General features: G+C 36.4%; 1 protein-coding gene across 1 annotated transcript in view; it reads left to right on the forward strand.

Annotated features, from left to right (window-relative positions):
* The window catches only part of LOC127865199 (uncharacterized), a 43622-nt gene that overhangs the window by 11646 nt on the left and 8279 nt on the right, over positions 1-23697 (forward strand). Inside the window, exons 2-5 of the mRNA XM_052405191.1 lie at positions 4343-4531; positions 12471-12958; positions 14602-14738; positions 16101-16714. Coding sequence (XP_052261151.1) covers positions 4364-4531; positions 12471-12958; positions 14602-14738; positions 16101-16678 — 1371 coding nt within the window. The 5' untranslated portion in view covers positions 4343-4363 and the 3' untranslated portion in view covers positions 16679-16714. The remainder of the gene's footprint in view (positions 1-4342; positions 4532-12470; positions 12959-14601; positions 14739-16100; positions 16715-23697) is intronic.

A 23697-nucleotide genomic window follows, 5' to 3' on the forward strand; every position in this document is an offset into this window, starting at 1 on the left:
ATTTGCGAGATCATTTGTATACATGTTCAGTATAGAAAATCACCTGCTAACATGAAAACTTTGGATTAAATTATCAAAATAAAAACAATGTTGCAAACTGTGTATATATTAATTGGTAAGTATTAGTTAAAAGACGACGTTTTGTGTGTCGTAAATCAACGAGTTTTCTATACAACAACAACTACTTCTACAACCACGTCGGGATCGATCTATCTTGGTTGTTTTTTTTAATTGTAAATATTATACTACATGTACATGTATGTACTTGTAATAAATGTAATTTTATTTGAAAATCAGGAAGTCAAACAAAATTAAATTGATCGTTATCTCGTAAAACGCGGAGTTTCCCCCGCGTTGCCAATGCCGAGGGCCGCCGCGTCGGCTTATCAGTTTTGCAGATCGTTAACCGCCGCGTCCAAAATCATGCAAACGCCGTGTATAGCGGGATTTTCTTAATCTCCCTCCAGGTCGAAACCCGCGGAGTATGGAGGGAAATTGGGGAAAACGCGTGGAGTGTACTGTATCAGTACTCTAAGTGACTTGCTGAGATTTTATTGTTGCGATGCACACCATAGGGACCGATGGGTCTGGTAGAAAACAGAGTCAACAAACTGTCACAAAATCCAACATTTATTGCAATAATGTCACTAGTTGTTTGCATAATTTTACTGCAGGTATTGACTGCCTACAAGTGCTGTTGCTCATGCTAAGTGTGCGCTATCATTGGTCATTATCGATTTTCTAATACATCGACGCTCCGCCTTTTTGGCTGGCTTGGTTGGGAAACTAAAAATATTCGTTGCAGTCAATATCGCTTTGATCGTTAGAGGGACTATGGGCAGAAAAATACACTATAATAGGTAAATTTCAAGCGCCTGCTGACTGTGACTTCAAAATTCAAGCACCCTGGCGAGGGACCGTTTAAATAGATGGCCTTGGAAAGCACTGCCAGTCATTTGGAAAACATGGCCACCACTTGAACTCTCTATAAATAATATTTGTAACCCACTCATCACAAAACTTGCTTAGAATATTGAAAATGAGAGTGGTTTGTTAAAAAAAAAATTGGCTGCCAGGTTTTGTGGCAGTTAAACTGTGAAACCTGCTACCATGTGAACACTGCAGTCTTGAAACTATAAGGTTTTCTTTAGTCTCAGTTTAGCACCTTGGGTCCTCTTGTTTTATTTGGATTGTGTTTTGTCTTGGTAACTGTAGTAGTGCTCTAAGATTTCAATTTTTCCATATTTTTGTGAAGTGGCTGTGGTCCCCTAATTTGGTGAAGAAAAAGAGAAGCAAACTTTTCAAGAGTGAAAAATGAGTCCTTAAGTGTTCAAAATTGTGAAAAAAAATTAGTCGCAATTTTTTTTTAATTTTGAAGATTTGAGTAGCCAACTTTTTTAAATTGTGAAACTTAGATTTGAAAATTTCTTAAATTTGTGAAAAATGGCCATTCTCTTAGAAGAAAAAAGTCCTAGGCTAGCGATTTGTAAAAATGGCGATTCAGCGCGCAAATTCATGATATCCCTACATATGTTTTATATTGCATTAAGGTTTATTATTTACAACATTGTTTGATTCATAATAATGTGTGTAGATTTATAAAAAGAGGGCATGGTGTTTGTCCAAGGGGGCAGAATAGTGCACCCTTCTGTTTAGGGCTAGGTGGAGCACTGCATATCAAGCAGTTCATTTTAATTAGGTTTGAGCAACAATGGTCACAAATTTATCCCATAATACAATGGTAAAGGTAATACATGTACCAGTAATATAAATAACAAAGATCAGTTGGACTATTGCACAACTTTTATGGGTATAGATGTACATAATGTTTCTTACTACCTTGAAATAACTAGAATGTGGGTACCCAGTGCTTTCCACAGGATTTTTGTCAGGCGCCCCGGGGCTGATAGGGGTGATCAAAATACGTCATTTTGTTCGCTATGACTCTTCAAGAAAATCCCCCAGTCATTAAAAAATATATATTGTTTAATTGTTTTAAAACTTTCCAGCATAGATAGTAAAATCCCGACTTGAACGATTCCCCAATACATCCGTTTCAACCGACTATTACTGTATACACAGGGGTTCCGCTGTCGATCGCCATTGGCGCCAAATGGCGCTAAATTTTTAAATGTGGCTCCGATTTTTTAAAAGTGGCGAATTTCAAAAAATCGGTAAAATCCTATCCGAAAATGTACTGCGAGTCGAAAGCACGCGACCGAGCATTAGCGGCCAGCGTCTGTCAGTTGTAAATATTGATTTACGACGATGTAAGCGACCTACAGTGCAGAGTGCATTAGAAATCACCGAAGCGTGTAAGTGTTACAAACGGTGTTTTTACTGCTATTGTCAAGTTTTATGGGGGTTATTATCGGATTAACGGCTCCTTAATGATATTGAGCAATAAGTTAAGTAACACGGGGACAAACTGTCACGACGATCAATAATTATAATGATTATTAGGGCCGCTATTTCTTTGTTAAAATCAAAACCATGGGGCTGGCAAAAGCATTTAATTTCTCCACATCAACAAATAAAAACTTGTTTCAACAGGTATTTGTGAGCATTTCTGTTTAATAGATTCATTATTGTAATGTTCTGGGAAGGATATAAATTGGTTAAGATAACAACAATTTCTGAATTAAATATAAAACATTCACTCGATGTACTATATTTCGGATATGTTAAATTCGGACATTTAAAGATAGGGACATTTATGTGTTGGTTTGATGTTGATAGTTTGTAAAAATATGTTTTATGTTATTTCAGGCAACTAGAATGGATTGTGGCAATTATCTGGGCCTTTCTGTCAGGAAAAAGGCGTGAACAACAGTCCTTTAATTGAACCTGGAAATCATCCACCACTAACAGAAAACTTGTTAACAACAGAAGCTGATGTATATCATGTCCAAATGACCAAATATAACTGTTAAACAATTTGAAGTGAGATGCTTTATTTTCTGATTCCCTTTCAAATGATGAACATTGGTGTGATTTTATGTTTAAATAATTAATTTCGAAACATTTATGCAGCATACTGTTAAATACATTGATGTTAACATTATTATATTATTTTGGTTATCTGTGTTGTTTATCAAGTTAAAAAAATGTTATTTATATACAATAAAGCTTATTAAGACTTATGAAGGTATGACTTATGAAGGTACTTATTTTTTTTTATGAAATAACATACTTTTTAAAGTGATAATATAGTCAATGACATTAATGTAGTAAGGTTTCTTAAAATGATTGTTCTTATTAATAAGGTGGAATAACCGACAGTATTCACGCCGCGAAAAAGTGGCGACAACTTTTTTGGGGCCAGTGGAACCCCTGATACATGTTCTTACTACTTTTCAAGTTTCTATTTATTACCCAATAATCCCGTTTATTCCGTTTTATAAATCTCTTTCTGGTAAATATTTACGATAAGAGCTCTCAACTATTTCTTTAACACAAACCTTGCCATTTTTCAATAGTATCAAATAAATTTTAAGTAACTATTTATAGATTTGATGAAATATTGTCCTGAACATGCGTCAATCCCCTGACATGTTGTGTGCTTGTTAAAACGCTCAATACACGCACGCTTTCTATGCAAATGACACGAAGTTGTACATGTTGCATAATTTTCGCGCACTTTTTAATTGAGTAAAAGATTCAACACAAAATAAATTTGCACTGCTAATTTGAAGCAAGAATATTTCAACGTTGCAGTAACATTTACATTCGGAAGTGTGTTTGGGATTAAAAACGCGCTAACATTGACTTACGGGAATGTGTTTCGGATTACAAATTTTATGATTCCCATTTAAGATTTCAACAAATATTAATAGTTGCATTATGAATTCAACGATAATTTGTTTAAACACTTTACGAGTCGAATAAATGTTTTGACGGAATAATGCATGAAATTCACGTTGTCCACGAGGATTACAGCCGGTTGCCATCATCAGTCTTCTAAGTAACTGGCTAAGATTTCTGTGGCAATTACATGTACATGTACGTAAAAAGTCGTCTGCATGATTTAACTGCAGGTATTGCCTGCCTACTGCTGTCGCTCATACAAAGCGTGCGCTCTCATTGGCCAATATTGATTTTCTAATACAGCGACGCTCCGCCTTAGGCGGGCTTTAACGGTAGTTGGGTAAAGGGACAGAGGATCGTAAATCGGCTTTCAAAAATTTTGGCGAAGTCAATATCACTTTGATCTTAAGCTGCAATAACTGTCAGAATACACTGATCAGAAAATTTCAGGCGCCCCACAGACTCTGATTTCGAAATTCAAGCGCTTTACTTTTATTCATTTTTGTGCTAAAAATGTGTTTTATTCCTTTTTTAGAAATGAAAAGAGCACTTAAAGATGTCCAAGCGGATGTACCACCCATGTCATAAATTGAGTGTTCCGTCCGCAAAACTGTTCTGGTGTCGACATTGTATGCAGATGTTTGAAGATGCCATCTCCAGATGGAAACACAGCCGCATATGTCATAGTGTGAGAGGATATAAACATAAGAGCACAAATTCTAAGGTATGGCTAAACAAGTTTGTTTGTTAATATATTTTCATTTCTGCTAAGGAGTTGATGTGTACATATTTTTGCAAACTGTTGAAATACGTGGTTCTTTGCCACATACTTTGTAACAGATACAATCCATTCTGAGAACATTGGTCAGTCAATGGAACTGGCCAGAGTTTGTGGTTGTATGTAGGGGACAGCTGTTCTCAGGTGATCACAAAGATGGTTGGTCAGTTTTTAGTATTGCCAAGTTGTTACCCCACTCTGTGGTTTGTGCACAATGTAATCAAAGGCTTCATTACGCTCAATTGTCGTGTGGTTTGTGCACAATGTACATGTAATCAAAGGCTTCATTATGCTCAATTGTCGTGTGGTTTGTGCACAATGTACATGTAATCAAAGGCTTCATTATGCTCAATTGTCGTGTGGTTTGTGCACAATGTACATGTAATCAAAGGCTTCATTATGCTCAATTGTCGTGTGGTTTGTGCACAATGTACATGTAATCAAAGGCTTCATTACGCTCAATTGTCGTGTGGTTTGTGCACAATGTACATGTAATCAAAGGCTTCATTACGCTCAATTGTCGTGTGGTTTGTGCACAATGTACATGTAATCAAAGGCTTCATTACGCTCAATTGTCGTGTGGTTTGTGCACAATGTACATGTAATCAAAGGCTTCATTACGCTCAATTGTCGTGTGGTTTGTGCACAATGTACATGTAATCAAAGGCTTCATTACGCTCAATTGTCGTGTGGTTTGTGCACAATGTACATGTAATCAAAGGCTTCATTACGCTCAATTGTCGTGTGGTTTGTGCACAATGTACATGTAATCAAAGGCTTCATTACGCTCAATTGTCGATAAAGTATTTTAACATCCATTATGTCTATTGAATGATACAAATTAATATCTCATAAATTGCTGTAAATTGATACATACAGTACAGCCAAAGCGGAACATACGTATTTCGCGATCCGCGGCGGCAAGGCGAAATGCGTCGATGCCGCGTCAGTCGTTGAAGCCGCATCAGTATGTGGCGGCAAGTCGCATATCGCCGCGAAACTTCGCATCTGTCCGCCGAGGCATGCCGCTATCCGCGACATGATGCCGAGTCGATGCGCATCATGAAATAAAAAATCTTTAAAAAAATTATTAGTTACATGTAGTTGACAAATTTTGAAAGAAAAATTATAATAATTATTAAAATCATAATAAATTTATTGTGCGCGGATTGTATTAGCATATACATGTAAGCATAGTTAATGTGTCTGGCCAATTAAGTTTGTTTCCCGCCCGTAGTGTATGTATTTCACACATAAACAAGGTCACGTAATTATGTTTTTGCACATACAAGTGGTGAAGGCTCCAGCATATGGTGGATTTATAAATTAATTGCATGTTGATTTTGCTATTAAATTTAAGCTGAGAAAATTAGCAGTTTGAAGCCACATCAATAATCAAGACGGTGACGACGTATTTGTTGTTTTGTTAATTATCAGCTTATTATAACTATTGTTTAAATATGCTTATATAAACACGTTTTATTTTGTTAATATTTTTCAGTTAATATCGCTGCTAATTACCCGATAATCCCGTATATTCCAGTTTTAAAGCAAATGCTGGTAAATATTTACGATACACAAACATTCTCGATATTTCCTTAAGTATCAAATACATTTTGGCATTTGTTACTATTTATAGAGATGATGAAATAACGTCTAATCGGGGCGGGTTTTTTCCACTGAACACGCGATTTACGCCTGACGTGATGTTCATTTATTTATACAACACAAAATACACCCAAACTTTCCAAACGACGTTCTACATGTCTGCATAATTTTCGCGCGCTTTTTATGAAACAAAGGATATTTTAGCACTGTTTATTTGACGCTAGAATTTGTCAAAGGTCGCGTTAGCATTAAAATTCGGGAGTGTGTTTCGGATTACAAATTTAATAATGATAATCCAACGAAACATTAACAGTTGCGCGTAATTAATTCTACGCTACACATACATGTATGTACATGTAGGTGGATATCTTTTCACTCGATCCGCCGCGTACATATGCGGCGGATTTACTCCGCGAAAGTACGGGAGGTTAACACAGACTTGGCGTCGTTGCGCGGATCGATGCCGAGTGCCACGGCGATACGCCGCGTGAACACACGATTTGGCCGCCGCGTACTAATAATCTGGCCGTGGCGTAGCCGCGGATTATGTTTGTGCCGCGTTAGCTGTACTGTATTGTTTAAGTTAGGGATTTATCTAACAATAATTTTGTTGTTTACTCCTGTAACTTGTTCATTTAGTTAGTCTGCCAGTCCATATTATGTCGTCTCATGTTAAAAACCGAGTTTTACATGAAAAAAGTCACTTGCAAACTTGCCTGTTTGTTTAATTTGCAATTCAATGTCTGTTTTCCCAAAAAAAGATGATCACTAGTAAAAACACTTGCTAAGTGTTGGTTTTGATACCTTGTCAGCGAGAAAGATCTATAATTTTTTTTCATGTGCTCATACTATGGCGTTGCTACTGATTTTCCCATATTTGAACCATACAATCTTTATTTATGATCAGATTTGATTAAAACTTTGACAAAACAACACTTACCTGACCTACCACTATGGACTCCACCCAAACCATCCCCTTAGCCCCACCCCAGAATCCCCCCCCCCCCAAAAATAATAAATATTTTGTTATGCCCCCGGATCGAATGATCGGGGGTATATTGTTTTTTGCCTGTCTGTCATTGTATGTGTCTGTCTGTGTGTCTGTCACAAAAGTTAAACCTTGGTCATAACTTTTGCAATATTGAAGATAGCAACTTGATATTTGGCATGCATGTGCATCTCATGGAGCTGCACATTTTGAGTGGTGAAAGGTCAAGGTCATCATTCAAGGTCAAAGGTAAAATATATGGCTTCAAAGCGGCGCAGTAGGGGGCATTTTTCAATTTTTGAAAGATCATCTAATAAATGACCACACACCCACATTTTACCCCCTCTTCACATCCACCCCCACCCCAAAATATTTTTTTTGTAAACATGGGGAAAAAAAGACAACACAAATATTTATTTATTTATTTTTGAAGGACTGTCCAACCATCCCACCCAACCTATTGCTATCAAACTTGAAATATCATATTATTAGTTTGTTTTATGTCTTTACAAATGTTCAATAGGTTGTGGAAAACATACCTGAACTCAGAATCTTCTATAAAGTACAACTTCTTAAAAAAAAACATAAGCTATCAATATGTTTTTAATTATGGTCCTCTTCCACTTAGAATATGACTATATTACCTTGACCTTATAAAAGGCTTATTGAAAATGAACAATTTCCCCATGATGGCTTACGTTATTCTGTCAAGCACTCGAATAGTCGAGCGCGCTGTCTTCTGACAGCTCTTGTTGTTTTCTCACAGTGGCCAGCATTTATCTTTTTAAAGTGCAGTTATGGTAAGCAGAATTTTTAGCTGCAAAATAGAAGCTGTGACATCACAGATAAGAGCCATCAAAGCGGATTGGTTTTGTTGTTTACTTTTCGCACCTTTAAAGGACTGCCATGTGACACCTTCAATATTTTTCTGATCTCTTATACATGTATATTTTGCATGTACGTACCTTTCATGGAATTCTATCTTTGATGAGGTTTGAGGTCACTTGGGTCAAGGTCAAGGTCACAGAGGCTAAAAATAGATTTTTGCGTCACAATTTTGTTACAGTTTCTCATAGCGCCTTCAATATTTTACCGATCTCTTACATATTTGGCATGTACATGTGTAGGTACCTTGCATGGACCTCTACCTTTTGATGAGGTTTGAGGTCACTGGGGTCAAGGTCAAGGTCACCGAGGCCAATAATAGAATTTTTTAAGGTGGTTATTAACAAAAACATTGACAAAGCTGATCATCGGGGAGCATCCATCAGTTTAACTGATTTTCTTGTTCAAGATTAAGGGGAAGCAAGTTGCAACAAAATGTCTGCGATTTAAAAGGCATATTATACGGTTATTGAAGTTCTTTAATGAATATCAGGCAATGGCCTTTTTAGTTGTTCGCTTGCAAACAACTAAGGTTAGTAGTATGTGTTGCAAGTTGGTCTGCTCTTAACTACGCTTAGACCAATAACCACCCCATCTGCCGCATCTGAGGCTTATAAAAGATGCAGGAAAATCTGCTGGTAAACAGTTATAGTGGGATGTATTGTAACCTCGTTCATAGAGCATGCTAAATGTACTACAGTGGGGTTGAATTTGATATTTCTGGGAAATACACATTTTTTCTCAAAAGATAACAGCGATCTTTTTATGCTCCCCCAAAATTTATTTTGGGGGCAGCATATAGTCGCCGCTTCGTCTCTCCGTCCGTGTTTCCGTGTGTCTGTCCGTGCACAATTTTTGTGCGGGCTATTTCTCAGAAACTAATGACCGGAATTCAATGAAACTTTATGGGAAGCTTCACTACCAAGAGGAGATGTGCATATTATCAGCGGGTTCTGGTCAGATGTTTTTTCTCAGAGTTATGGCCCTTTGAAATTTTCAATTAACTGTACATATAGTGCAATTCTTGTCCGGGCTATTTCTCAGCAACTAATGACCGGAATTCAATTAAACTTTATGGGAAGCTTCACTACCAAGAGGAGATGTGCATATTATCAGCGGGTTCTGGTCGGATGATTTTTCACAGAGTTATGGCCCTTTGAAATTTTCCATTAACTGTACATATAGTGCAATTCTTGTCCGGGCTATTTCTCAGCAACTAATGACTGGAATTGAATGAAACTTTATGGCAAGCTTCACTACCAAGAGGAGATGTGCATATTATCAGCGGGTTCTGGTCGGATGATTTTTCACAGAGTTATGGCCCTTTGAAATTTTCCATTGTACATATAGTGCAATTCTTGTCCAGGCTATTTATCAGCAACTAATGACTGGGATTCAATGAAACTTTATGGGAAACTTCACTACCAAGAGGAGATGTGCATATCATCAGCCGGTTCACGTCGGATGATTTTTCACAGAGTTATGGCCCTTTGACATTTTCCATTGTACATATAGTGCAATTCTTGTCCGAGCTATTTCTCAGCAACTTATTACGGGAATTCAATGAAACTTTATGGGAAGCTTCACTACCAAGAGGAGATGTGCATATTATCAGCCGGTTCTGGTCGGATGATTTTTCACAGAGTTATGGCCCTTTGAAATTTTCTATAAACTGTTCATATACAATTTAGTGCAATTCTTGTCCCCCCAACTACTTTTCCTTTTATCTGAATATATAGTGCAATATTGTAAAAAAAAAACTTTGGGGAGCATCAACCGTCTCTGACGGTATCTTGTTATTTACGGTTGCTAAAAACGCAATAGTAGAAGGTTAGGCTTATTTATATTTACGGTTCTGAATTAAAAAAATTTTGAACACGAGCTCGCCATTTACTACAGGTTTACTATAGACAACCACAAAAATGCTTTATTATCGCTAAAACCGAATATAAAAAACAACTTAATTTAACAAGAAATATCTTTTAAAAAGGTAGTCAGCATAAATGCTGACTTTGAAATAAAGTTTGCAATTTACGTTTCTAAATAATTAAATTGAAAACAAAAGTTTAACTATTGTTTTTTTTTTATGCCCGCGGATCGAATGATCGGGGTATATTGTTTTTGGCCTGTCTGTCATTGTATGTGTCTGTGTGTGTGTGTGTGTGTGTCCGAAAACTTTAACCAAAACTTTAACCTTGGTCATAACTTTTTTTGCAATATTAATGGTAGCAACTATATATTTGGCATGCATGAGTATCTCATGGAGCTGCACATTTTAAGACGTGAAAGGTCAAGGTCATCCTTCAAGGTCAACAAAATCAAAGCGGCGCATAAGGGGGCATTGTGTTTCTGACAAACACATCTTTTGTTTCACATGTAAGTCGCATATTCACCGCATAAAATGTGTGTAATCATTGTCAAACCACACATTAGTGTAAGTACATGTAGGTAAAAATTATGCTATGGGAGTGCACTGCACATCATATGTGTCCTGGCATGCCTTATTATGAGTATATTTCTTCACCATCGAAATATATTGTACGTTAATATTTGATTTTCACGCAGTTTTTTTTCGACACATTTACATCACACTTTCATAGCCGCGTCATGCGAAAATGGGTCTTTTACGTTTCGGCCAGCGTATCTAAAGCCCTACATGTGCATTTGCGCAGTCTGGTCAGAGGCGATGCTGTTCGCTTTAAAATCACTCAATGTGTTATGGTCTCATTATGTTTGTCCTGACCAGACTGAGAGATGCGCAGGCTGAGTGGGCTATATATATGAGGGGCGATATAGAATAAGACCCATTTTCGCATAAAAAATCTCATTGCGAATTGTAAATGGAACATTTAAGCATAATGCTTTTTGAAGCAAAATTGAATTTAAAAAAGCAAACTTCTAAATAAGGGCAGCCTATCCAGGCATTCAGGAACGATTTCCAGACGTTCTGACCGAGTACGGTGAAACATTTGTGGTTGGATAATTAAACGATTTTTCTTTTATCGTGACACTATACTATTTCGGTAATGATTGTTTTCTCATCTTGAAGCAAAACTGTGTTTATTAAGAGTCAATTATATATTCCCCGGACGATTTAGTTAACGAGTACTGACCCTGAAATGTTGTGAGATGGATTTTAACGCGTTATTGTAACTTGGTTACAATTTGTGTTGTTTAAACATACAGAGAGTAGTCCAGAATTTCTTAAACTGAACAGTGCTACATCCTTTGCTCTGAGCACAGACACAGTGATGTAGCCAAAGTTCAGAGGTTTTATCTCGAATCAGCCCATGAAATATTCGAAAATATTCATGCGTGTTTGCTGGCGTTATGTTTAAGTCATTTAAGGTGAAAAGCTGGGAAAAACAGCTACGCCAAAAAAAATGCATAAGTGCTCTATACCTATGTTTAGGTCGGAGTTGTTGACACAGTGTGAACTGCGAGGGTAACAAGTAATGCATAAACAACAAAATACGAGTCAACAGGGCTGTCTTTATGACTACCTAATTCATGAGTAAAAAGTATTGCTCGCAGATTTATTTTCTTTATTTATTTTTATCAATTGTCGTATTGTAAATTTTGAATTTGTATATGGTGTCAAAAATGAAAAGTTTTGCAGAGGGAATTTCCATCATGACATTATTATCTAAGTGAGATACATGTAGGTATTCGATATTCCAACAATATTCATTTAATATGATGGTGATTGCACATTGTCTTTATATTCAGTATTTATTATCATTTTCATATTTTTTTTGCTTTCCGAACGTCAAAAAAGGGCCATGTTGTTGTTATTTTGTCTAAGTTACATGTATCTACATCAAATAAATAGGATGATATAAAGTGCACACAAATCTCGACCCGTGTGTTATGACACACTCTTTATAAATTTGAATGGTGTGTGTTCATTTCAAACTTGGGATTTATTTTGAAAATGAGTTGCGTCTAAAATTATGCAATAGCTGACAACTTCAGTTCCTTCAGCGCTTTGATTAGCATATGCCTTTAAAAAATCTTATATGTGTTATTGACATTTGGACAGTTGGTTAACCATTTGCATGTTGAAAATGAGTGTAATACACTTGAAACCAGGCCCCGTGTTCACAAAACGATTTTGCAATCGAAAATCAATTTTAACTGATGTCGATTTTCATTTTGCCTATCATCTACAATGGAAATCCATTTTCAATGACAATCAAAATCCATTTTCGATTGCAAAAAATGTTTTGTGAACACGGGGCCAGATTTTTCCGTTTGGTTAAAATGAACAACGTCCCTAAATCTGGTGAGTTTCTGTAAAATAAAAAAGTACTTTATGCCAGGTGGATTTTGTTTGTAGTTGGCATAGTTTGATTATGAAACCAAGTTTTAGATATTAACAATGTAATGTATGTATAATTGCAGGTGATTCAGATGTATGTGAAGCCTGATGTGGTATCCTACACCAGTAACGTTTCACCAGGTCAAGGAGTGTACCACAGGCCAGTTGTAAAACAGACATCTGCTGACCTTGTATGCCTTATTTGTCACACAAAGTTTGAAAATATTCATGATATGCGCAAACATGTGATTAATCCATGTCAACGTGGCTCTGATTTGAGTGTTAATAGTTTTCTTCATCAAAGTGTAGGACTTGGAAGGAACGACAATCAGATTGGTTCCATAAGAATTGAACGAGTTGAAACTTCTGAGGACGACCTAGCTACAGCAAACACTTCGCTGTCTGTGTTGGCAGAGGCATCTAAACACGTAGAGTCACTTGCCCTTGGAGTTGGGGTCATTGAGGAGACAACTGAAGTGGAGCAGTGTGTTGCTGAGTACTGCCAAGAAACATTCACAGTTGATAATTGTGACACATCCAGCCAGGCAGTTGTGCTTTCCACTGAGTTAGGGTAATGTATTTATTATTAAACATTCCATAAAAATGTACTTACTTTTATTATTATACGTACTGTACAACAGTAGTCAATACTTAAATGTTGTTATCTACAATTTCAAATGTTTAAACAATATAGTTTATGCTAATTTTGTTGATGTACATGTAAGCTGTTGTTGTATTGGTTTTATTGAGACTGAAGAGACAACAGGCCTTTAGTTAAATAGTCTTACATCTTAAAACACCTTCAACTTTTGATACTTTAACTTATAGTTAATTTGAAATTTATATGTTTCACTCTGTATTTAAACTGTTACCAGGAATCAAAATTAAATTATGAAAAATAGTGCATATTAAATATTTAATTTATAGTTTAATTTTAACTTATTTATTTTAGCTCGATTGCATAGAAAGCCTAAGGCTTATTTGAAACACTCTCCAGGGGTGTGATTGTTCGCGGATCCGCGGATTTCCGCGGATTTCCGCGGATCGGGTTGTCCTGGATGTCACTTCTGAGATTTGCGTAAATTTGTTTTAAAAAATGTGGGGGAGAGGGGCTACCACCAATTCCGCGGACGTATTTCATAAGCGGCCCGAAATATCCGCGGCCTGCGAAATCTCTCCGCATTTTACACTGGTGGATTCTTAATAAGCATTTTTAAAACGAGCCTTATAATTGGCTGTCGTTTTCCCAATCTTCCAATTAAAATCGTGTTCTTAAAATGCGCTCTGTGATTTGTTTGCAAATGGCGCCGTTGTGAAGAGAAAATTAAGATTATTGAAATAACAAATAGCAATCGAATAAACGACTGACATCACCTAGTCTGATAGGAATAATGAAATGTGTTTGTCAAAAAAAAGACTACGTTTTAGATACAAGCAACACATATTTTGTTCAGAAATGTGCCCACTGAATTTGTGTCACGGAAACCAGTGTTTGCAAATTGGAGTGTAGTCTACTCGCGAAGTAAAACAATTTAGAGAGTATCGTTCGAACATGGAAAAAGACAAACATGATTTGATTTTTATATGTCTGTGGGTCTGTGTATAATCAGATTCATATGCATATTCTGCTTTATTATGTTTGTCACGCTGTTCAGTTAACTGAAATAGCTTTGAACTGAGTGAAGATGTGAAAAGCAAGATATTGAAAGGTAAAAAATTAAATATATTAATTTAACTCAGTTAATACATCATTAACACCAGAAGAACACTCAAGTGTGTTTGTTTATATTTAGTCTATTATCTGTCATTCAATACATTGAAAAACTGCTGCTATTGATCACTTACTTAACTGTTTACTTTGCATCCTCAGTATGTTAAATGTGAAGTTTAACAGGTTTTTATAAAGAAATATTGTTATGAAGTTCAAAAAGTTGTTTATTTTAATGTCTGTTTTTATGTTTGTCATTGCGTTATGCGCGCCATTCGCGTAGTCAAAATCAGTCAACAGAATTTTCCTCCCCTCTGACTTTGCCTCAATCACACCCCTGCTCTCGAGTCCGTTTCCTGGGACTAGATCCGATCGCTATGCGGACACCATATCCAATACACCACTGCAACCTCAATTTATTTTTTGATAGGAAATTTAAATGTAGAATTATGTGATTATTTAGCCTGAAATATTTTGTTTACATATGTTTTTTGTTTGCCTGTCAGTGAGTTACTAGTGCGTACTGATCTTGAGCGGTTGGTGCTGTTACTGGAGGGTGACCGCAGCCTGCCCACTGAGGAGGTGTTCACAGCGGACGTGTTACACAACTGCCTGCTGGAGACTGCCCAGTGCCTGCAGCCAGGTAGGACCAATAGAAATCACTTTGCTCAGTCTCTTGATACATTGTAGTTTTCCTAAAGTAGAAAGGCCAATATTTTGAACTGTTGCCTGGGGCTGTAAGACAGTTCAAAATATTGCTCTTTATACTAAGTAAAAATATGACAGTTCCCTAATGTTAATGATTTATCTTTGTTATGACCTTATTCTTGTAAAAAATAAAGGACATTTACTATAAAAGTAATACAGTCCATCTTGTTTTAAGAGTCCACAAAAGGGAGTAACCAAAAGTGGTTTCTTAATAAAAGGGTGTTTAAATAAAAAAAAGACCATTCTTGAAAAAAAAGTAAAATCATCTTCAGTATTAAATTTATCAAATTTATAGACTGATACTGTGACACAACAATCTTGTTCAAAGTTTAAATTATATGAAATATTAGATATTAGTGTATTTAAACATATCAATACCTAAAACTTTTATAACTATTAATAATTCAGCAAAACATTGTTTCTGTTTTTGACAATAAATGTGTTTTAAGAAATTCGTAAACACAAACATTCACCATTTTTCGGAAATGTACAGGAAGTTGGTATATCAGAACTACTCGGCCTGATGTGGAAAGCCAAGACATTTGTATTTTTTGTTTCAAAGCTTAGGCCAAATAATTAAGATTACAAATAATTGGGACTACCCATGCGTGAATCACGTGTTCAATATCAGCGCATATGTTAAAGCTCTTAACCGTTAACTCCACCTTCGTTCTCAGTAAAAGATTCAAAAGGAGAGCTATGCACGTACTATTACAAGGTTGGTTTAGCATCTTGAGTAAGACAAAGGAAGCAAATTTTATCGACAAGAAAGTGTTGTTTTATGGCTCCTTGACTTGAAGTGGCTTCCCTTTGATTACATCAAACTAACAATAAATCGGCAATCAAGTTTGTCCCTTAACGATCAACAGATATTCATTTTGTATCACCAAGTGGTCGCTAATTCAGATATTTGGCAATCAAAACACTCGAAAATTAGTGGTTGCTGGTCGAGTAAGACAAAAGTAGCTTAATAAAATATCAAAATAGAGTGAAAACGCTTGGGGGGGAAATCAAAGTGGTCGCATAAGACAAAGGTAGCTTAATTCAAGTGGTCGCATCCACAAGATTGACTCTTTTAATAAAATTAATGTTCTGCTGACTTTTAATATTCATTACAGCAATTTAAGAAATGAAAAATTTAGTAAGATCACAAAATATTTCCTGTTTGTTTCAACACAACACAGCACTAAATAGTACACAGTGTGTAAGTAAAATTTGTGAAGTGAAGTAGGTATTAAAACAAATTATTAAACATGAGGAAAATACAATTATTATTATGTGTGTTTATCTGTTACAGGACAAGTCATACAAGCTGAGTTGCAGTGCTGCAACAGGGCTGTACATCAGTTTGTTGTTGGTCTGGACTTGAAGCCAATCCCGTACCACAGTGTTGAAGTCCCTGAGGCTGACTCTGAGGGAGTCGAGAACAGCCAGACTGTTATAGTGGAAAACGCAGAACAATTATCTGAAATAAATACAGCTCAGAATAGCGCATACTACCAACAACAAAATTTCCGATTTGGCGTGGAAGACTTGTATAGTAAAATTGAGGGTAATGTACATTCCAACGAAAATCGTGTGAATTTGGTTGCAAATCAAGTTAGCAGTTGCAAGAACTTGATATTTGGCGAGCAGATTCCTGTGAATCAATCTGGAAGTTGTGATTTACTTGTGGACAAAACTTGTGGACAAAAAGTTGGCTCAAAGTTGCAAGAAATATTGACTCTTCCAATAGAGTGTATTCACTTTGTGCCTGTAGTGTCCAGTACTGCTAGCCTTGTTGTCTCCACCAGTTTAGTACCAGACTCAACTGCTTTCACACAATCAGAATTGCAGACTGTGGTGAACACCTCACACACGACCATCATTCCATAATCAGCACTGAAATTCAACCTTGCATCGATCTATAAGGTGTGTTTGAAGAGTTTGAGTGGCCATTGATTTAAAGAATATTTTCTTGAGCGTTAAAACATGAAATATAAAATGTCAGCATGGTTGGGTGTACCCTGTTAGAAATTTAAGGTATTGTATCATTCACATGGTATATATATGCACAAAATGGTTTGTCACCCTTAGGTATTCATCTTGCTTTGCCTTGAAAGTAGGCCATATAGTTATTGCACTGTCTGTGGATGGATGGTTTAGGATCCATTTGTTTACATTTCATTCCCAAGGTATACCATTAATATGCATTGAAACATTTTAATGTAAAGTTTGATTAGTAATCTTATGAACACAAGATCTGTAAAATGCTCATCAGTTCAAGGCCGAAGTCAAAATTTAAAGTAACGCGTCATGATTTTCAGGAATCATTTGTGAATGGTTACACGAATAGCAACAATCTGTACTTAATTCCCCAGCCAAAGAGCTAGAAGCCCAGACAAAAAGACACAGTGCAAATCATCCATGTGATACTTAGTTTGTTTAAATAAAATGAAATCAGATAACAGCTTAAAATTGCCAACATGAACACTTTCAACGCAATTTGCCTAAATATTTATCTTGAATCAATATGCTTATTGTCCCTTACCGGTGAAACCGGATGGGACTTATGGTTTGCGCTCTGTTTGTCAGTCAGTCAGTCAGTCTGTCTGTCACACTTTTTTTGGATCCTGCGATAACTTTAAAAGTTCTTAATATTTTTTCATGAAACTTGAAACATGGATAGATGGCAATATGGAGATTATGCACATCATTTCATTTTGTTCCTACGTCAAGAATTCTGGTTGCTATGGCAACAAATATAAAAAATAAATTCTGACAATGGTAGTGCTGCAACAATACGCCAAAAACCGTATTGCAATATATTGTCGGTTCAAAAACCCGTATTGCAATATATCGCAATATATTGCTAACTTGTACCAAAATTATAACTTGCCAATTACCCGATAATCCCAAAAATTCCAATTTTAAAGCAAATTCTGGTAAATATTTACTATAAATGTGCTCAAGAATAATAAGAAACACAAACATTCGCAAATTTTCTTAAGTATCAAATACATTTTTGAAATCGTTACTATTTAAAGATGTGATGAAATAACGTCCAACCGGGGCGTTTTTCCCACTGAACACGCGTAATTCAGCTGACGTGATGTTCCCGTTTTTATACAACACAAAATACACCCATACTTTCCATGCGACGTTCTACATGTCTGTATAATTTTCGCGCGCTTTTTATTGAGACAAAGGATAAAGCACTTTTTATTTGACGCTATAATTTTTTATTGTCGCGTTAGCATTCAAATTTGGAAGCGTGTTTCCGAAATTCGGATTACAAATAATGCTCAAATCAGAATCGAACGAAACATTTACAGCTGTGCGCAATTAATTCAACGATAATCTGTTCAAAAGCATCGAATGAATGCTCCCATGGATGTAACAACGCTTCTCCGTATAATACACTTTTTAGAATGCTATTTTTACGTAAAAAATAATTTACACTGCTTTGTTTTGTTTACCTTGTTATCATTATTTCGGATGGCTTTTCTGGACGAAATGTGAGTGAATTTTTGTATAATTTTCGTACCGGTATGATGAAAATCATATCGCAATACAATATGCGGATTGCGTATTGCGATATATACCGATATACCGGTATATTGTTGCAGCCCTAGACAATGGTGGAGTTTCACTGGTAGGGGACAATATTGCTTGGCAATCTCTTGTTTATCTTGAATCTTCATGCTTATTTGGCTTGACTATTCAATAAATAGCCCAAAATGTTGGCATCTGCTTAAGGCTCTTGTCAATTTACAGGTATTGAAATAAAACTTCACCTATATACATTTGTATGTAGTCAGTGAGCAAGGGGACCAAGGTTCATAAGTCTTGACTGCAATTTATCAGCATTATGCACATTTTTGTACTAAATAAAAGTTTTGTCTAACGTTTCCTTGCAACAAGCATAATCAAAAGGCATGAGTTTATCAAACTGGCTCAAGGTCATGGTTAAACTTCGAACACAAAGTTATCAGCCATCATTTTTATGTCTCTTCATATTTCATATACCCTAGGTATCAGCTATCATTAATATGTCTCTCCATATCTCATTAAAGGATATCCATGAATCTTTGCTAAAATGTTGAGGCCATTGGTTTATATGCAGAAGGCACTTATATGTCACACACGGTCAAGGTTACACTGCAAGTTTGAACCTCTAGTTTTGTGTCCACTCAGTATCTGACTTGTCCATTAAAATATTTTCATGAAACTCTGCTTCAATGTTAAGGTAATTGCAACAATGTGCAGAAGGCATAAACTAGTCATATTAGAAGGTAAAAGATGATAGTCTACAATTTTGTTTCCTGCAATATTGGGGAGTATCATTGCCAAATTTCCAGAGCCGCTTTCCCTGACAATCCACTTGCCCTGCAGTTTAATCTGCTTTCCCTGTAAAACCAGCAATATCAAAGCAAAAAGATTGATAAAACTTGTTGAAATTAAAAAACAAGCCTGTACCAGAAAGACCTATCTATATAAATACTAAACTAATCAATAAGATTAAACTGGATTCAACCGAATTTGTCCATTGAGTTATTTCTAATAAATCCATACATCAATACCTTGTATCCATCTCTAGTTTGGAATGCATATGGGGTATGAGGGCAAAGGTCTTGTTTAGTAAACAAGGAAAATGTGTCACTAACAAATTGAGCTGTTCTATTGAAACTGTGTTCATAAATACCCAAATTCCAGATACAACCTTGGATTGGGTAAAAGATGTGTCGAGCCAAGGTCAAGGTCACTAAAAGTAATTACTGAAGAATTGTTTGTAAACAATAATTTGGAAATAAACTAAGCAATTGGTATGAAACTTGGTCAACAGATTCCTTATGTTCCGTGATAGGGCATGGGTTAGGTGTGATCAAGACCAAAGTTGAAATAGTTTTGGTTAAAGAATGAAGCTTTTATCATGAAAGCATATATTGATTTACCAAGGGTCTCTTAAACTGGAGTCGTAGGTCTTCCAGCTTGGGGAACAGGAAAAAGTTGCAGTCCCATTGAATGCACATCCCTTTAATTTTTCCGCAGTAAAAAAAATAAATTTTAATAATAAGCGAATATACAAAGAATACATAATATGATTGTTTGTTTTATTATTAACATTTAATATTATACTATTCCTTACTTGAATGTCCAGTTTTCAACTGTGGTCATGATGTGATTTAATGCATTTACTCTCAAACTGCAATAAAGTGCTTGAGACACAGACAGGGTAAAAAGCAGCCTCCTGGGGATTCCCCATTAAGTGTCATTTGTCAAATTATGGGTACAAATACGCTGAATGTTTCAGAGAGCCCTGTGTTTTACAAAACTTTATTATGCCCCCCTTCGAAGAAGAGGGGGTAAATTGCTTTGCACATGTCGGTCGGTATGTTGGTCAGTCGGTCCACCAGGTGGTTTCCGGATGATAACTCAAGAACGCTTGTTAGCTGATCTGATTGCTCAGGTGAGCTTTTCTGACCGGTCTTGTCCGTCCGTCCGTTAACATTTGCTCGTAAACACTCTAGAGGCCACATTTCTTGTCTCATCTTCATGAAACTTGGTCAGAAGCTTTGCCCCAATAAAATCTCGGCCGAGTTCGAAACTGGGTTGTGCCGGGTCAAAAACTAGGTCACTAGGTCAAAAAAAGAAAAACCCTGTAAACACTGTAGAAGTCACATTTTATGTTCAATCTTGATGTAACTTTGTCAAAATGTTTGTCTTAATGATATCATGATTGAGTTCAAAAGTGCTTCCGGTCTGTTGAAAAACATGGCTGCCAGTGGGCGGGGCAGTTTTCCTTATTTGGCTATAGAGAAACCTTGTAAACACTCTAGACGTCACAATTTTTGCCCAAACATCATGAAAGTTGGTCAAAACATTGATTTAATTGATATCTCGGATGAGTTCGAAAATGGTCCAGATCGGTGAAAAAACATGGCCGCCAGTGGGCGGGGCATTTTTCTCTATACACGTATGTACAGTACACTCCTCGCGTTTTCCCCAATTTCCCTCGCTACTCCGCGGGGATTGACCTGGAGGGAGATTAAGAAAATCCCGCGATAAGCGGCGTTTGCATGATTTTGGACGCGGCGGTTAACAATCGGTAAAACTGATAAGCCGACGCGGCGGCCCTTGGCGTTGGCAACGCGGGGAAAACTCTGCGTTTTACGAGATAACGATCAATTTAACTTTGTTTGACTTCCTGATTTTCAAATAAAATTGCATTTACATGTATTACAAGTACATATATATATATTTATTTATATATATATAATTTACCATTAAAAAAACAACCAAGATAGATCGATCCCCACGTGGTTGTAGAAGTAGTTGTATAGAAAACTCGTTGATTTAAGACAAACAAAACGTCATCTTTAAACTGATACTTACCAATTAATATAATCACTGTTTGCAACATAGTTTTTATTTTGATAATTTAATCCAAAGTTTTCATGTATGCAGGTGTTTTTTCTATACTGAACATGTAAACAAATGACCAAGGACCCTAAAAGTCTCGTAAATCTGTGTGGATTGACAGTTTGACGTTATCAAAGAAAAGCCGCTTCCTGTCTGAAGGCATAACTTACTCAAGTAAACACGTTCAACGAATGCATAAGGAATGGTTTTAATTGTCGGAACAAAGTGGATTCTCTGCTCACTAATGCATTTACTTTCTCTTTGTAGGTAGGTTATTCCATTGATTGCTAAAAGAAGGTGGTAACAATTGAGTTGATAGCTGCATTAAATATTCACAGTTGTATTCTAATTGCGTCGACATTGGAAACAATGTTTACCAGTAATTATGGACCAAATCGGCAGAGTGACATTCACACATGTTAATCCCTTTTGTCAAAACACCGCAGACAGCAGTCTACACAATAGGTCAGTAGACAAACTTTGCATGTTTTCAAAACGTCGAACTATTAATCCAGTTCCGCCCAGATGTCTTCTTTAATCAGTTTACAGTACAATTACTGTTAAAATAATTACTCTACTAAAATACTGTAAAGATAAAGATTCGGCGTGCTCGATTTGAAATTATTTTGGAGGAAATATCAACTTATTCGCGATATAATTTTGTTAAAAAATACGAAAGAAGCTTTTAACAGATATCAACAGAATTAAGTGTTCTCTGCGCTACAAAGTTTGTATCAAAAAATCAATACACGCACGCTTTGCAGGAGTATTCCATGACCTTGTACATTGCAACATAATTTTCGCACGCTTTTGTCGGGAAATATACATGATGACTGTATATTGGAAGCATTTGTAAACGTCGTGTTAACATTTAAAATTGTAGTGTGTTTCAGATTACTAATTATTATTCTCATTTGGAAATTTTACGGAACATTTATCCTTATAAACTTTAAACGATCACCTGGCGTATTAATTCATATTGTAGACGTACCTGTGAATTAAAACATATATTAATTTTCTATACAATTTTCTTTTTTATACATGTACTACAGTATTTAAACAATTTATTATAACAATGTTTTTATTTTTTGGCATGCCCAGTAGCACACTGCTAACGCGGCTTTGCGCAGCGGTCACTGATAAGAACGGAAATTGTCTGCATTTACCAACTAGGCTAAAGCTATACACGCCGCAGGAATTAGCGAACGCGGCGTAATGCCGAGCGTTTTATCGAGTTCACCTCGCTCTCCCAACGCCGCAGAACACTCCCTAACAGAAAAAAACCCGCGGAGGGAGCGCGTTTTTTGGGGAAAACGCGTGGAGTGTACTGTATATAGTGGCAGTTTTCCCTATTTGGCTATAGAGAAACCTTGTAAACACTCTAGAAGTCACAATTTTTGTCCAATCATCATGAAAGTTGGTCAAAACATTGGTTTTATTGATATCTCGGACGAGTTCGAAAATGGTCCAGACCGGTGAAAAAACATGGCCGCCTGTGGGCGGGGCATTTTTCTTTATATGTACCGTAGGTTTCCACGTATAGCGCGCAGTTTTTTACCTCCAAAAATCAAATTAAAAAGTTGATGCGCGTTATACATTGATACAACGCTATCCTGGCTGCTAAATTGGTAAAAATATGTTGTGTAATCGTAAATAATCAAAATGGCCGCCATGTTTTTTTTCCAGAAAACCACCACCCTATAATCTTACTGACTGAGGGGCCATTATCGAAACAACCATAAGTCGCTACTGGTAGGTATGAACGCTGTAGAAGAAGTTTTGTCAAAATAAATTTGTTTGAATAAACTTGCGGACATTTCTTTGTTTGTGTTTTAACACTTCCTTTTCGATGAATTCCGATGGGGATTGTTGTCGAGAGCAGGCAAAGGTAGGTGCGAACGAGGTCTTTTTACGGGTATTGGTAGGTGTGAAAGGGGATCATTTTGCACTTCGTAATTGGCAGATGATATTGAGTAATATGAGCCACGACTTGTGACAATATGCAATTGCATTTTGTGTGTATAAATATTCAACGTTCAACTGTGGTGTTTCAAACTATCGTTAGCAATCGCCTAACCTACAACACAGAGAGATATTGACATCGTCCTTCGCCCGCATACCTCAACAATTGTATCCCTGTCTTCTATGCGTAATTCAAATTTACCGGTAATGCCCACGCTTTCCCCGAGGAAAAATCACACGATGTATACTAATTCTTATTTTCTCACGTTTTTCACGAAATGCACGTGGACTGTTAATCTTTTGCAAGAAAATTATAAAATTGTCAGAAAAGTATAGTGCTATGCAACCCCTGCTCCTAATCATAATGACGCTTCCTATTTTGAATGCTTAATTAAGCTTTCCAATGCCCCGGATTATTGGACTGTGTAATAGTAAAATGGCGGCCATTTTCGGTCCGATTTGGTGGTTTTATTGTCTTGAAATATTTTTTTCTCCATTTTTGCATTTAAAAAACAGCCTGCGCGCTATAC

The sequence above is a fragment of the Dreissena polymorpha genome, chromosome 1 (genome assembly GCF_020536995.1).
Source record: "Dreissena polymorpha isolate Duluth1 chromosome 1, UMN_Dpol_1.0, whole genome shotgun sequence".
NCBI lineage: Eukaryota > Metazoa > Mollusca > Bivalvia > Myida > Dreissenidae > Dreissena > Dreissena polymorpha.